Consider the following 15,222-nt stretch of genomic DNA (forward strand, 5'->3'; position numbering starts at 1 on the left):
TACACATTTAGATAACTTACTTATTGATGGGTATCATAATAAATACTTGTTACGTGAATAAAAGCTTGTTACGCTGTTAAAAACCAAAAATATGTATTATTTCATAAATTGATAATCTATTATTTATTTGAGTGACAATAAAATGAAAGTCAGTTAGACGTTTCTATACTGATTGTCAAGTATATGTATCAGTTACCTAAAGAGGTTGACAAATAATTAATTATTACGAAAATACTAATTGGAATCATATTCTATGTAGCGTGACGTCATTTTTCTGTCAACGGCATGAAATGTACGGGCTCTGGACTCATGTCCGTCTGTCTGTCCGTTTATTTACGAAGTAGTCTATGTACTCAATCATCACGATGTGATTCGTCAGCCGATTATCGAATAACCGAAGCATTGTTATCTAATAAATTGTAACTCGTTCGGGGATTCCATTCAAATCTAAATCATTGTTATCTAATAAATTGTAACTCGTTCGGGGATTCCATTGAAATCTAATTCATTGTTATCTAATAAATTGTAACTCGTTCGGGGATTCCATTGAACAAATTGCAATAAACATAAATGAAAGGCATACACACGTAAAATCAATTTATTTATACAATTCATAATATTTACAATTGATTTCGTATTCGTACAATACAGGTAAGAGATTACATCAAATTGAATGTCTTGGATTTATAATATTACTTACTTAAATATAAAATATGGCTTATTTTCGTTCTTTGACGTTTATCGTAAAGTAAGTACTGTGGAATCTTAAAACTATATATTTGTAAAAATATACAAAATGCTAACTAATAAAAATAATTAGATTCAATGTAGACTTTATAGTCGAAGAAATGAAGAAAGTAATTAACTATAATCGCTATTTTTCAGAGACGAGTATAATCAGATCAAATTTGAAGATCAGATCAGATATGAACTAGCGGTCACCGTACAAAATTTAAGATAATCAGATATCTCTATACTTAATCTTTTTTTCACTCTTTAGAGGAATGCAGCATTGTATGGAGATTATTCACTCGTCGCAGTGTTTATTCACTCGTCTCTGATATCGTGACTGATGCACGCAAAATAGGTATAAATATTGTAACGTGTTTGCGTTACTAACATTTTAATACAAAATTGGCGCGACGCTATTATAGACAACTTGGAAAATTACGACTTATGGGTTAATTGGCATTTTCTAAATTTACAAGGAAATGGATAGATGCAATTTTAATGTGAACGCATGTAGTCCATCTCACTTTCGAAAGTTTGCCACGGATACAACCGTCAATACAACTCTTCTCTTTATAATTCTCAAGAAAACGCATTTATCCCATATTTACGTACTTACCCTGGTTGAGCTTATAATATTTAATAAAATAACCTTATAAAGCAGTCGCCTACACCACACCCACACGAATGTTGAGCACAAAATCAACTTATAATTAATTTAATTGATTTAAAGTATTTATAATGAAGTATTAATGTACTCTGTGATAAATGAATAATTGATATAGTAAACATGATTTGTTTTGTGTTTAATACACAAATAAATATTATTGTGGCAAGATATGTGTATTAATATTAAATTCATCATTACGTCTAGTTTATATTATGTCTAGTTGAAAATGTCATTGCTTTTTTTTTAGAATATTATTTGCATTTGCGATTTATACATATTTTTTTCTGTTTTAAGATATAGTTCATGTTTTTTTTGTTTGATTACCTATTCAATGATTTGTTAAAGTAGGTAAAGAAGGTGGCGCTAGTATGTAAAAAATATTGTTGCCACTTTAAGGTCTCGCAAAAAATCTGCACGTCAAAAAAAAGATTCATTCAAAAAGAGAATATCGCTTGTTTATTTTTTATTACATCTTGTTATGATATTCAGCGAGAATAATCAATAAAGCTGTCACAGCGGCATATCTCCAAATAGGAATTTTGGGGACCTCTACACAGACAAATAATCCCAGTGACATTTAAATTAGATTTTATAAGAAAGAAATGCCCACGCTGATGGCTGTTTCACTGAGGGTTGGAATTGGAAATATACTTTGAATAACGACAAACTTGGCATTTTTAAAAATTCACAATATGTACTTAGTTATGAGCTATAAAATATATCAATCACTTTAAAAAAGTTGGTGAAAACTGTCTGCCTTGCACATGTTTACAGGAATGTAGTTTAATAGTGATATCTCACTGGTACCTTGAGTTACATATTTATATAATAATCAGTATTTTTCCAAAATAGCGATGTATTAAATGTATTCAACATCAAAAACGTCGAGTAATAATGCAGATTATCCTTTTAAAAGCAAAAAAATAACAATAAAATAATTAAAAATGAAACATAATACCGATATTCTGTTCCTAAATTTGACACAACGTCAGACGTCCGTGGGGCGACCGTCTCGTCTCCGAAGTAGGTCGGGGCCCAAACGGGCTTTACAAACTTATGAACTAACTTCAATCCAGCCGTAAGATATTAATTAATTCTAGCTTACGCTTAACAGACAAATTAAACATTATTAGCAAACTTCTGTTAAATTTTATCGCGCTAATAAACACAAATGTCAAAATGACAGAGACATACGATTATCAACAGTTTGGTAGACTTGACTGAAGTTTATGAATGACGATATTAGTTAAAAGAACTTTAGGTACTGGTTCTAACAAAGAATGTCTTGATTTGAAATAATTTCTCAGTGCCAGTTGCCAATTTAAACACTGCACGAACCAATTTATTAAGTTCACTTAATTCTCGTTCCATTATGAAGATAAGTTTACTATTATTTTCTAAAATACTTCTAGTGAGTATTAGGTAGATCAGCTTGCTGTCAAGCTTCATGAGAATTAAATATTATTTTGGTGTAGTATGCTAAAGGACTCTGCCTTTGTCAGGATGGCCGAGTTGTAAATTGTGTTATAAATTGATTGTATACTCATACAAAGCATTCGTGTGGGTGAATATAGACGAAGTTAACGGTTTAGAGTCGTTATAACTAGCTAATAATTTCAATAAAAATATACTTTATTTCACATTACATTTAAGGTGGGCCCATTTCTAATATTTAATGATGTGTGAAGTATTAAACAAATGATCTCTAGGAGGCATGGGTTGAACTAAGAATATTACGATGGGTTGCGCGTTGTCCAAAGTCAGCGACAACTTTGTGCAAAGTGTGCAATATGAAAATATTAAAGAATAAAATGATATCCAGAAGTGGTCCATTTTATTTAATGTTGTTTAATATTTTTCTATTTTGGGATTATTTATGTTTGTTTTTCTACACAGAATCAAGAGCTCTTGATTTTTCTATGAGAAAAAAGTGTGTTTAGCCTTTTGAAAGCCAGACGGCGAAGGAATATACCGTGGCCCTGGCCGGGACGCCAGGCGATCGCGATTATTTAAGCGATATTGAACTTTACGGACTCCCGCGTAAGTCCCTATTGCATTGGCGAAGCCGTCGGCTGCAGCCGTTGGCGTCCTTAGCAAGACTTTCCAAACACGGCCACAACCAAAAAATGGCCCAATTACGAGTGACCCGTTACGATACAAAACATGCACTTTTTATGAATGAAGTTATTTTATGTACTAGTTTTATAAAGTCGCGTCTTTAATTGAATCTAATCAGTTTTGCGTCGGGATGGGCACAAAACCGCGTCGCATGGCATCGCGGCGATCTTGTCGCGTTCTGTCGCTCACCCTGGACAACGCTTTCGATTAAAGGAGTGATCACACAGCCGGCGGGATGTGCTATTTGGTGTGTTTGGGCTAAACACTTGTTATATTATACCAGGGCTATAATCGTGAAAATTGAAGTTCGCAAATTGCGGGCATCTTTCTCTGTCTAATTACGCCTTCATTGGTGAAAAGAGATCCCGCAATTTGTTAGTTTCGGTTTTCGCGGTAGGCCCACAAACCAGGGATCGGAACCGGTTTTTTGCAAAAACATCGAAATAACCATATATTTCGGTTTATTTTATACTCTAAATGTAGGACTCAGTTGTTTTCAGATAACGACTTCGTATTATTAGATTGCCTAATTAGAATTGAAGTAATTAACAAAGAACGAAAAAATACCGTTTTCGTTCCCATACAAAAAATATCGGTTTCCGATCCCTGCCACAAACACCATAGTTCGATGAGTTAGTCACAAAGTATCTCTTATTCTACACACCTTAGGTGCGCATTTATCCATGGACGGTCATATACTTGTATTGTTATATGGTTGAATTCTAGTCCCTAGAAGCGTTGCTCAACAACATATACATTTTATAATGTATATGTCCCGGCTATGTGCTCAGTCCTTTAATGAGAATGCTCTTTTTGGCACATATTTGGACAGAGGTAACACAATAATGAAATCATCAAATTGTGCTTTATATTTGTACTAAGTAATAATGAGCATCAATTTTACAGAGTACGTATCGAATCAACTTGTAATGTACAAATTAATTAAGTGCTCATGTCAATGGTCGTGTGATGGCTAATGAGCAGTTTAATAGCGTGAAATTTGTGCACATTATAATGAATTTGTGTTTTGAAGGCTTATTTTATAAGTCGCTCAAACCAATCAGACAATTATGCGTTATGCGATGGTACGCTTACGAAATATAGTTATTGTCACACTGGCGGACATGTCTAAGATGTCTTAAATGACTGTCCCGTGGAAGTTGTCTAGTTGGCTTGGGAAAGTTATAGTGAGCCCTTTAGAAATATATCCATATTATATGTGTTTAAACTTTCCTCTTGGTATATTCTTGGTCAGAATCGTTCCGTCCAAGTTTTTCGTATACTGGGTGATTATGGGGTCGTGATCCTTAACAAAAATTTATTAAGATGGTCATACTAAACAAAAATCCCATTGGGACTAGCCACAAAATCGAGAAAAAAATATGTAATGGTATTAAATTAGAAGGTCCCATGGGAAAACATGTTCAGTATGACCCATCTTAACTACCCCAAAATCACCCGGTATTATCAAGTTCGAAAATATTAATTATTCTGAGCAAAAAATAGGCAAAAATACAAAATTTTGCAATTAGCTCATTTGCATGAGTCGGGCAATGTACCTAAGTGCAAAACATAAAATTCCAGAGGCATGCAGCGGCCGCAGGCCAGTTCAAACTTTGCCAGCAACTCCAGCTTTTCATAGCACGAACTTGCGAGCGTCGCTGCTTAATTCACTTCATAATTGGACTTTCAGATTTTAAAAGTTAAAGTACTGTTTTAAACATAACTTGGAACTCATTGCATAATATTAACGTATTTGACAAGCGCAAGTGAGTTAGTGCTTTCGTTTAAAAGTTGCAATAATGAGTGCGGGTGAACATGAGATCAATTTCCTTACATACGTCTGAAGCGGCAGTAACATTCTAGAATTTAATTTAACTACGTGAAAATTGGTTGAGACAAAAATAGTGCACATTTTAATATTACGTTCGTGGCAGTTTCTTGAGTACAAACTATAATTATATAAATATAATATAATTTTTACCGTCGCAGGTAGTTTTGAGTTCGCTACCTCGTGAAAAATAAGATGGCACTCAAGATCAATCAAGAGTATTTAAATTAAATGACTAAGTTAATAAATGTTAAAAGATATTATTTATACACCAAAATGTTATTAGTATATCAGAAAGTAGAATAGTTTTTTATTAAAACAAGCAAAAATTGAACATTGACAATAATAAAATCCAGTAAAAATACTTAAAATACAGCTGCCTCAATAGAGATTGACAAGAAGACTTATAATTACGCATTTTATTTACACATGTGGAAATATGACTTTACACATAATTAGACCGACATATCCTACTAAGATCTTAGACGGAAATGAGACAAATAATTGGAAAACCTATCTATCGTTACAGCTATGACAGTCTTCCACCTCGTGCGTCACGTGACGTCGAGACTGACGTCTTATAAATTCAATAGTAAGCTCATTAACGCAATCTTAAGATATTTTTCTTAATTATGGTCCTGACAGTCGGGCGTGGGCCGCTCAGTTATAATCCATACCCCCCACTTTTGATTATTTATAATTAAAATTATACCTACGTAAATTGTCTGCACTTTTTTTTTCTTCAATTTGCGTCAACAGAACTCAAGGTTCTATGAATAATTTACATATAATGTCCAAATAAAAAAGTAAAGTTTACGGTTTCGAGCGACCAACGCGACGTAGACCTGAAACTACACTAACTAGCCCACTTACTCTGATCATAACATTAACAACTTACCAACTAAATTATACCTATAATATCAGCTCCGTCATCTTCTAAAACTTGAAGATATCAACGGGAAATATACATCTGTAATTTAGATACTACGATAAAAGAAGGTAAAAGTACAACCTCCGTTCAAGTGATGTCTAATACATACGACTGAGCCTTTTAATTATTAACAGGATTAACATTGTTTATGATGTGACCAACGCTTAATTACGTATTAATAATGAACGAGCATGTTCTCACGGGTACCCACCCGAGGATGAGTTGGAATGGCTGACAGTTGGAATTAATCCCGGTGCGGCGACGACATTTTCAAAATTAAATAAGCACGAACATATCTTAAGGTGTGTCCAAATCTGCCGAACGCACAAATTTGATAATGAAAACGAACGTACTGCACGACCGCTGACATAATACTCATCAAGTACGAAATGCATGCAATCAGCCAATCAGTTAGCGATCCTTTCCTAGTGCGCGAATGACACACTAGCGGTGAATTCGCCAGATTTGGACGCGCGAAGTAGATATTGCAATTTAAAAATCGTAAATACGTTTCGATTAATATTGCAACTTTAATAGTAAACTTTCGACTGCAACCATTCCACGCTCTGGTGAAATACCTATTTCATATGGCTTATCAGTCTCGTTTGATAGTAATACAGAAACATACATTTGTTGCGAGTTCGGCTTGCTTTGTGGGATGAATTACGTCAATCACGAACCGAAATACCTGTAAAACTATTCGATTGTACGTATTCATTCGCTCAGAATAGATTTTGATAATAAATTTGTATTGCATTCACAACAAGCGATCGCCATAAGTGGCGTCTTATCACAATTGACATAAATCACAATTGGGCATATTGACACTACATTTATAAAGCTTGAGAATAAAAAATCTGATACTACTAAGGGATTCGTGACACAACTGTGGGGCAGCAGGCTTGGACGGCAGTTAAATTGCGAATTAAGTTCACATCAACCCACGATTTGTTTACGTAGCTCCAGAGTCAAACAAATATTCGTCTTGCAACTTAGTCGCGGACGAAGTTTCACGCAAGTGCTGGCTAGCCTAATTCAGAGAATCGCCTGTGTGAAGCCCAGCGTTCACACAAAGACACAAGTGATTACATTGTTATCGTATCCTAGATATTAACAAGACCGTTCTATTGGCGAATCTAACTGTAATTTTAGTACAAAAACTATAAAGTTGTTACTAGATTGGTTAATAGAACAGTAATTTTAATATCCGAAACATAAAAACAGAGATTATTCCTTAAAAAGGTTTAACAATGACCAATTTTGCCGTGCAAAGGCAGCTTTGTCAAGCGCTCAATCGTAAGACCGTGAATGCTAGACTTACGGCGGGCAGGGTCGCCATGCCGGGGCCGGGGCGGGCTACACGATGATCTCGCGGATGACGCGGCGCGCGCGCGAGTTGGGCGTGGAGTAGCCGGACTCGAGCGACTCGTCGTAGCCGAGCGACAGCTGCGGCTTGTCCTCGCCGGCGCCGCCCGCCTCGCCGCCGTACGACTCCGGGAGCCCGCTCACCTCGTGGTATGGGGATTCTAAAATAAACACATCAATCAAACCCTTGTTTCTACCAATGCTTGCTTCGGTTCTGTGTTGTTTTACGTGTCAATGGGTACACTGAAAATCAGCGTCGCAATCCTACTGATGTGCTGCGACACATGCTGAGTGTTATCCTTTTCTGGAACCACCCGCAGCACTGTAACTTCTAATATTTTTTTTTATTTAAACTTTATTGCACACATAAAGAAAAATGTACAAATGGCGAACTTAATGCCAAAAGGCATTCTCTACCAGTCAACCATTGGGTCAAACAGAGACATTTGTGTATGTTGGTGCAGGAAAAAATAATAACAAATAATAAGGAAAAAATTAAACGTGAAGTCAGATAATATTAAAAATATACCTAGATTTAAGTCTATTTTAATGTTGTTGTGTATGTGTGTTTCAAATAAAAGCATCATTCATTCATTAATTCATTCAATGCATCAGGAGCTGAAGGACGAATGGTTGCTCCGCCAGGTTAAAACGGCAAATTTAATATGATATTGGTAATCATTTGTTAGTACTCAGCGGATTTATCTTGCTCCAATATAAGTACGAACGAGATGCACAGGGCGAGTGATAGAGAGATAGATTAACACTATTATTTCTACAACATACATGGTAATTACAAAAACCCATTAAGTCTTACAAATAATTACACAATTACTTACATTAAGTAACTAAGTCATACCCGCTCCTTATCGCTTCCGGTGCAAAAGTGCCGATAATGCTCACGGTATTACCCCGCTGGATGGCTCTATGGACAGCCTCTGCACCAGAAACGATTCGGAGCGGGAGTCCTCTCCCAAAAACAAACAACACAAAAATATGTTTATTAAATATTGGCATGCGAGAGTGATGTTAAATTGAAATCAAATTGACGTCAATTTGAAAGTTCGAACTCCTGAGTTCTTAAATTACTGATGAAAAATGTAAACTAAACAAGCATTAATGTATTTTAACTGGTTTTTAATGATGATTAGCTGCAGCCGCAAATTATTATCGTACATTAATAGTTTTAGTTACATATCCACCACTAAACGAATTTACTTAATGCGCATTCACTAAAACGCTTTACTAGCAAATATTATGAATTATAAATCGTCTGGCCATCAAATACAAATACTAACAAAATTACTTTAAATTACAGTCCAAGTCCGGTTTGTTTAATTATTACCACAGAGTGAATCTGGAAACCGAGTATTGATTATGCCTTTAAATCAAACTAAGTGAATGAAATGAAACTTCTAGAATAGTAGTAAGTTTCCTGTAAAATGTATGAATATTAATTGCATCCCGGCCAATTTAAACGTGCATTGATATGAAACCGATGCTAGAATGATGTCTGAATCATATTTGACGATTAGTCCGGCATAGTCGATAGTGACCCTTTGAAGCCGATGGTTCTGTGTTCGAATCCCGGTAAGCAACACAGAACAGCCATACGACCAGACTAAAAAACCGAAAGGGTTCGACCTTCCTCGGAAAATCTGGTGCCGCCTGAACAGGTTGAGAACAGGACATGGCCGCTGCAATTCAGCCACACACAAATGGGGATGGACGGCTTTGCGAATGCGGAGAGGAAGAGCAGACCATCGAACGTATCTTCCAACGCTGCCCACTCCACTCATATCCTGGGCCTGCTGAGGACCTGAACACCGTGACACCTGACTTGGTTGCCTGGCTTAGCAACCTCAAGGCTACACTCTGATTGCCCTCAATGTATATATAATGCCATACGATTAAATAATAAATATATCCCGGTAAGGGCATTTATTTGTGTGATGAGCACAGATATTTGTTTAGCCATGGTTGTTTTCTATATATTTAAGTATTATTATATATATTACAACACAAGACTTCTTGAACTTACCGTGGGGCTTAGAGAATTTGTGTATTATTTTATTATATTTGTTCGTTGTCGCAATAGGCAATACTTGTGCAGACAAGTTTGAGCAAAATTAATGTGCGAATTGATATGAATATCATTCTAATATCAGTTTGATGTCAGTGCACGTTCGAATTGGCCTGTTAGACTTTAGATCGAACTGTCACGAATTTATTTTTAGACTTTGAAAAGGCAGTCATTCAAATGTGTATCTTATTCTAATGAAATAAAGTTGACATTTGAATAAATAGTAAAATTAGATATGAAACAATCACGCATTTTATTATGTTTAAGCGTGTGTAACGTGTATTTATATTTACAAGAATTAATTACATGTTACACACCTTCACGCACTTCGGTGTGTAACGTGTATTTATATTTCCAAGAATTAATTACATGTTACACACCTTCACGCACTTCGGAGATAAAGGGTCTTGACAGACAGACAGAGGCGGACAACAAAGTGATCCTATAAGGGTTCCGTATTTTCCTTTTGAGAGATGGAACCCTAAAAATATTATAAGGTAGACATCAATCGGTATTTTATATCGATTGCCATAGTCAGCAATAAACACGTTTTTATATTTCGTTCTAGAAACGGTCCCGAGAGTTCTACCGCCCCAGATAACGACGCGTAAACAGACGCTGTAAGCATCCGACTCGCAATTTAGTCTCTGTCAGTTGTTATAACAGTGAGATGTCCGGTGATTGCTACTTGCTACTGCATTTCCGACACAATAGAGCACATTTTAAATGGTTTGCATTATTTGTACAATACACTACACCTTACACTTACACACTGAACAACACATTAGAACTTACGAAGTTCCAACTTACGAGTTTGTTACAATCTAGTAGACGTCGTGTTAAACACTTTCAACGCGTTCATAACTATTCCAAATTTCTCGAGATATTTAGCGATGAGTTACGTATAGTTCAATATGTTGATCCATTCGCTTTTTAGGCATTTGTATATCAGGCGTATATCATATGGATCCGATCAGTGACCTATTAAATGTGTTGTAGCTAGATGTAGTTACCAAGCTCTATTATGCTTAACTTTTCGAAATCGAAGATACAACCTTTACTTTTGTACCTACATACTTCCTAATTAGGTATTTTTGTCATATGATTCCAGACTAACTACCTATATTTGTGGCTAGAAAAAACGTTGGCTTTTCTAGATATAGCAGCCATTTTTTGTGTGTCATCGATCTATAAGCCTTAGACACGTATTCTATCCGTTTCTCAGATTTCTGCCACCATCTACCTGTAAGCTTAGAAAAAACACGTAATAGGTTGCTCTATCTGCGATTTACAGAAGCCCTCACCTATATGCTGTTGTTTCTTCGGCTTGTGCACCTGCGCGTACGGGTCGGAGCAGTACTCCTGGCGGCTCGGGTTCTGCGAGCGCAGGCAGTCGGCGCTCGGCGCGGGCAGCGGGTAGGGCGCGTAGTCGTCCATGGCGCCGTAGCCGTGCGCGTCGTAGCCGTAGTGGCTCTGGCGGTCGAGCACCTGCGTAAAACAAACGAAAATCGTTACTCCTACATAATAACTTGGCAGCGGATTAAAAAAACTAAAATATAAGTATTCTATATAAGCATTAGGTATGCCTCGACCATAGAACGCACGCTCTGGGCGTCATGAGCGTGCACGCTTGCCGATCGGTGTTATGTTAGGAGTATGGATAATTATACGCTCCAATTTAAAAAGCAAAGCTCGACGTATGGGGCGCACTGTACGCGCTCAAATACTGGATTCCTCGGGTGTAGCTCGATGTACGGGGCGCGGTAAGCAAGATAGGACACAACTTTATGTAGCAGGCGAAGTTAGGGTTCCCTGACGGTAGACGGTCTGACGGTCTGAGACGGTCGGACGGTAAAAATGTCAGTGGTTGTCATATTTAGAGTTTGGTGACTTCACCTAGAAACCCTTATAGTTTTGCCATGTCCCTCATCCGCCGCTTTACTCCGTGATCGTTGGTACTAGAAAGCTGCAATTTGGCATGGTTACTAAATCATACATGGCTACAAAACTGTAAAATGAAACTACCTAACTACATTTTTTTTCGGGTACCTCCTATACAAATTTTGTTTTGACCAAATAGTGTGAGGTATTGTTGGACAGGTCTTTTAAAACTAATAAGGGTCTCTAACTTTTGAACTGAAAGGATGAACAAATCGTGAAACAAATGCTTAGTAAATTCTTTCACTCAAAACTTTAGCGAACATGATCCGTCCAGCCGTTTTTAAGTTATTACAAAAAATCTTCTCCTCTTAGCAAAAAGACGTACAAAGCGCTGCGAAGATACTTTCCCTTATGCTACAAGCATAATGTACTGTAATGTACATGATACTTAATAATTAATAGCCCTCAGTTGGCCTGTTCTGACAGAATGGTAACTACGAAACCCTACACTGAGCATGGCCCGACATGCTCTTGGCAGATTTTTTTGTTCTTGAATATGCCTGTTTTAATTGAGCACTAAGTGGGTAACCGCACGTATAGTGGAGATAGCAAAATTAAAAACTTCCCTGAAACTGAGCTGCACCAAACTTGTGTCTTAACAGTTCCAAAACTTCCCGCTTATTTTAATATGTTTAATCCATTAAGTGCTATGTTACTAATTTAATTATTCAAGTTTAATTCAAATTGTATGTTGCCCGTTAAACTATTAAAGTTTGCTTCAAATTAAAGCCAAGGTATACACACGCAGGGGAGACCGCCAGTACTTGGTATATAATATCGTACAGGTATAATGGTATATATATTCAAATCATTTATACTATACAGGGTGAAAAAAAATACGTTGATATTTAAAATATTTAAATACCACGGTTACACTCATTTGACTTTTTTCGTCGCTATTGGCAACATGTTTGTTGTCGCGTCGGCTGCGAGCACTCAAGCCTGAAGAAGGACCCCCGATGGGTTCGAAATATGTCGCCAATAGCGACGAAAAAAGTCGTCTCACGAAAGTTAAATGTCGATTAAGTTGATATTATTTTTATTGTGGATATTATTCATAATTTAACAAACGTTAAAGTCGTTAAACCTACCGCTACCGATTGAAACACAAAATTAACAACAACGCGAGGAAAATACTAACTATAAAACATTAAAAATATAAATACAAATGAATGCTATTAAATATTTATCATTCAACTGCCAACATGATGAAACAACACAAAATGTGCATCTAATTACTTTGCCACTCTTGTGTTTAAAATGTTGCATTGTCATCAATTTTTGACTAATAAAGAGAGCCTTTACGAGCCGTAACGTTACCACCAGTTTTGACATTGATATATTCGCTCACGTCTACGTAAATGATTTTCTATAGCTATACACCTCGCTTGCACTAATATGCGAGTACGAGCCAGATGACATATAGCTTTCGCGTGGAAACCGCCGAACGGAAGCAGTGGCTCCGGGCGTCCTGTACACTCTTGGCAACGGTCCGTCCAAAGAGAGTTACGAGCGGTCGGGTTGAGCTGGAGCGAGGCCAGAGGACGAGCTGAAGATAGGAAGGCGTGGCGCGAGCTTGTGAAGGCCCTTTGCACCTCTGGGGTGCTTTAGGACAACAACAACAACAAAACAACAACAACAACCAGCCAGATGAAAGTAAGTTAGGATCAAAACTGGTGGTAACGGTACTAGTGTGGGGTAGACAATGTTTTTAAACAGTGGATCGATGTTTTAAGGACTATAATAATTTATCGATAATTCTCTAAATCGATCACTCGTAGGCTGGTTAGACTATATGATACAACGGACCCGGGGGTACGTCCTTAAACTACGTCCAAAAGAGAGGTTGTCCATTGTGGATGTCATCTCGCTTTGTGTGGTAGCACACAGCCAATGGATGTCATTCCAGATCTAGAGCTGAGCCCAACTGGAGAAGTACCTCAACCTCACAGAAAACCGCAGCCAGATAACACTAGACCCTACTCATATTGTGTTCCTGCCGGTGAGTAAGGTTGCCACACCTGAGCGACTGAACTAACCCTTTCAACGCGCATGTAACTCCTCTGGAGTTGCAGGCGTACATAGGCTACGGAGACTGCTTACCATCAGGCGGGCTGGGGCTTGTTTGCCACCGACGTAGAATAAAAAAAAGCTTAAGCCGCTCTCGAATAAGCCGGCAAAGTTTCAAGCGTTCTAACAAAAGTGCCTAATAACGCAAAAACCTTATGCAGCTGCTTTTGCATCGTTCAAAGGTCTACTCAGTTTTCCAATACTTCTCTTACTGGCAATTCGCTTTAAAAGTCTAGTGCTAGAAACACAATCGAAAACTTTTGAGCGAGGAACATTAAGAAAGCATTAGCTCTAGAGAGTTGGACTACAAATCTATATTATTTTAAAATACCAAAATAACTTTGTTAACTTTAATGCAACCGTTGAATTAATTTGATTTCAATGTTCTAGAAAATTGATCGAGTCGAGGAATCGGAGTCCTAGAAAATTGATCCTAAAGGGGGTAGAATAAAAGGGGGGTGCGAAGGCGACCGCAGCAGCGTTGACACGCGCAATTCGATAGGATTACTGTCGAACTCTACGTTCGATTTTTCCTCTTAGAACGTTCACACATTGTCCGATGATCTAGTAATGTGCAAGTTGCAGGATATGCTCAAAACTTTGAGAAAGTTCTCATGCAAGTTCTCGTGCAGATTAGGGAGGATTCTTAACTGTCGATGACTGATTCAGTTAGTACCTATTTACTTCACTAATTGGCGTCTATTTCAAGTGTTATAGTAAACTAAAGTAACTGTAAGATGGTTGGATACACGTGCAGAAATACCGAGATCATTTCATGGTAAATTTGAAATCTTTGAAAATTCTCATTGGCACATTGTCAGTCCAGTCCAATATCGGATGTCCGATACGTCCACAAAGAAGTAAACATTAAATAAGCACCTTTTTATATTTATTTATTTACTGTTTAAATGTTTATTATTCAAACTGAAAATGTGAAAAACGCTTTTAAGATTGGTTAAGTTTTGGAGGAGAAAAATGTCGAGAACGAAGCCTCGATTTCTAAGGTTTTTACGCAGAATTTTACGCCTAAGCTGCAGTTGTCCCTATCGCACTAATTTTAGGAGGCGCCCCGGCAGCGCGATGGAGATATTTACCTAAAATTCTCAAATGTGAGAAGGGGCTCAGCTGGTATTTCTCTTAAAGGCGGTTTTTTATTCGTATTGTTTTCGTAACTCGGGAAATTTTTGCGGTAAAATTGCGCTTATATTGTACAGTAGAAATGAGGTCAAATCAAATTCTTTTGTTTGAAATAGGTGGTCGAAATTTAAATGTCATTATTAAATCGATATCGACGTTCTTATTACGCAATAATAACATTCTCACAGATAAGAAATTTGTTTAAACAAAACAGTTTATCTTTATGCTAGCCGTAATTTTATGGTGTGTAAATACAATAAATAAATGAAATATAGTCTGTGAAGCCATTTCCATCGGTAAAATAAAACGACAAAATTTAAAAAATCTAGGCACAAAGGGTTATCATC

The 15,222-nt window shown here is 37.0% G+C and overlaps 1 protein-coding gene across 1 annotated transcript in view; it reads right to left on the bottom strand.

The window, feature by feature from the left end:
* Positions 1 to 3,133: 3,133 nt before the first annotated feature.
* LOC133533661 (hemicentin-2-like) overlaps positions 3,134 to 15,222 on the bottom strand; it is a 98,099-nt gene continuing 86,010 nt past the window's right edge. The window contains exons 12-13 of the mRNA XM_061872687.1: positions 11,032 to 11,215; positions 3,134 to 7,805 (exon numbers count right to left, since the gene is read on the bottom strand). Of these exons, the coding sequence (XP_061728671.1) occupies positions 7,636 to 7,805; positions 11,032 to 11,215 (354 nt within the window). The 3' untranslated portion in view covers positions 3,134 to 7,635. The remainder of the gene's footprint in view (positions 7,806 to 11,031; positions 11,216 to 15,222) is intronic.

The sequence above is a fragment of the Cydia pomonella genome, unplaced genomic scaffold, assembly GCF_033807575.1.
Source record: "Cydia pomonella isolate Wapato2018A unplaced genomic scaffold, ilCydPomo1 PGA_scaffold_192, whole genome shotgun sequence".
Taxonomy (NCBI): Eukaryota; Metazoa; Arthropoda; class Insecta; order Lepidoptera; family Tortricidae; genus Cydia; species Cydia pomonella.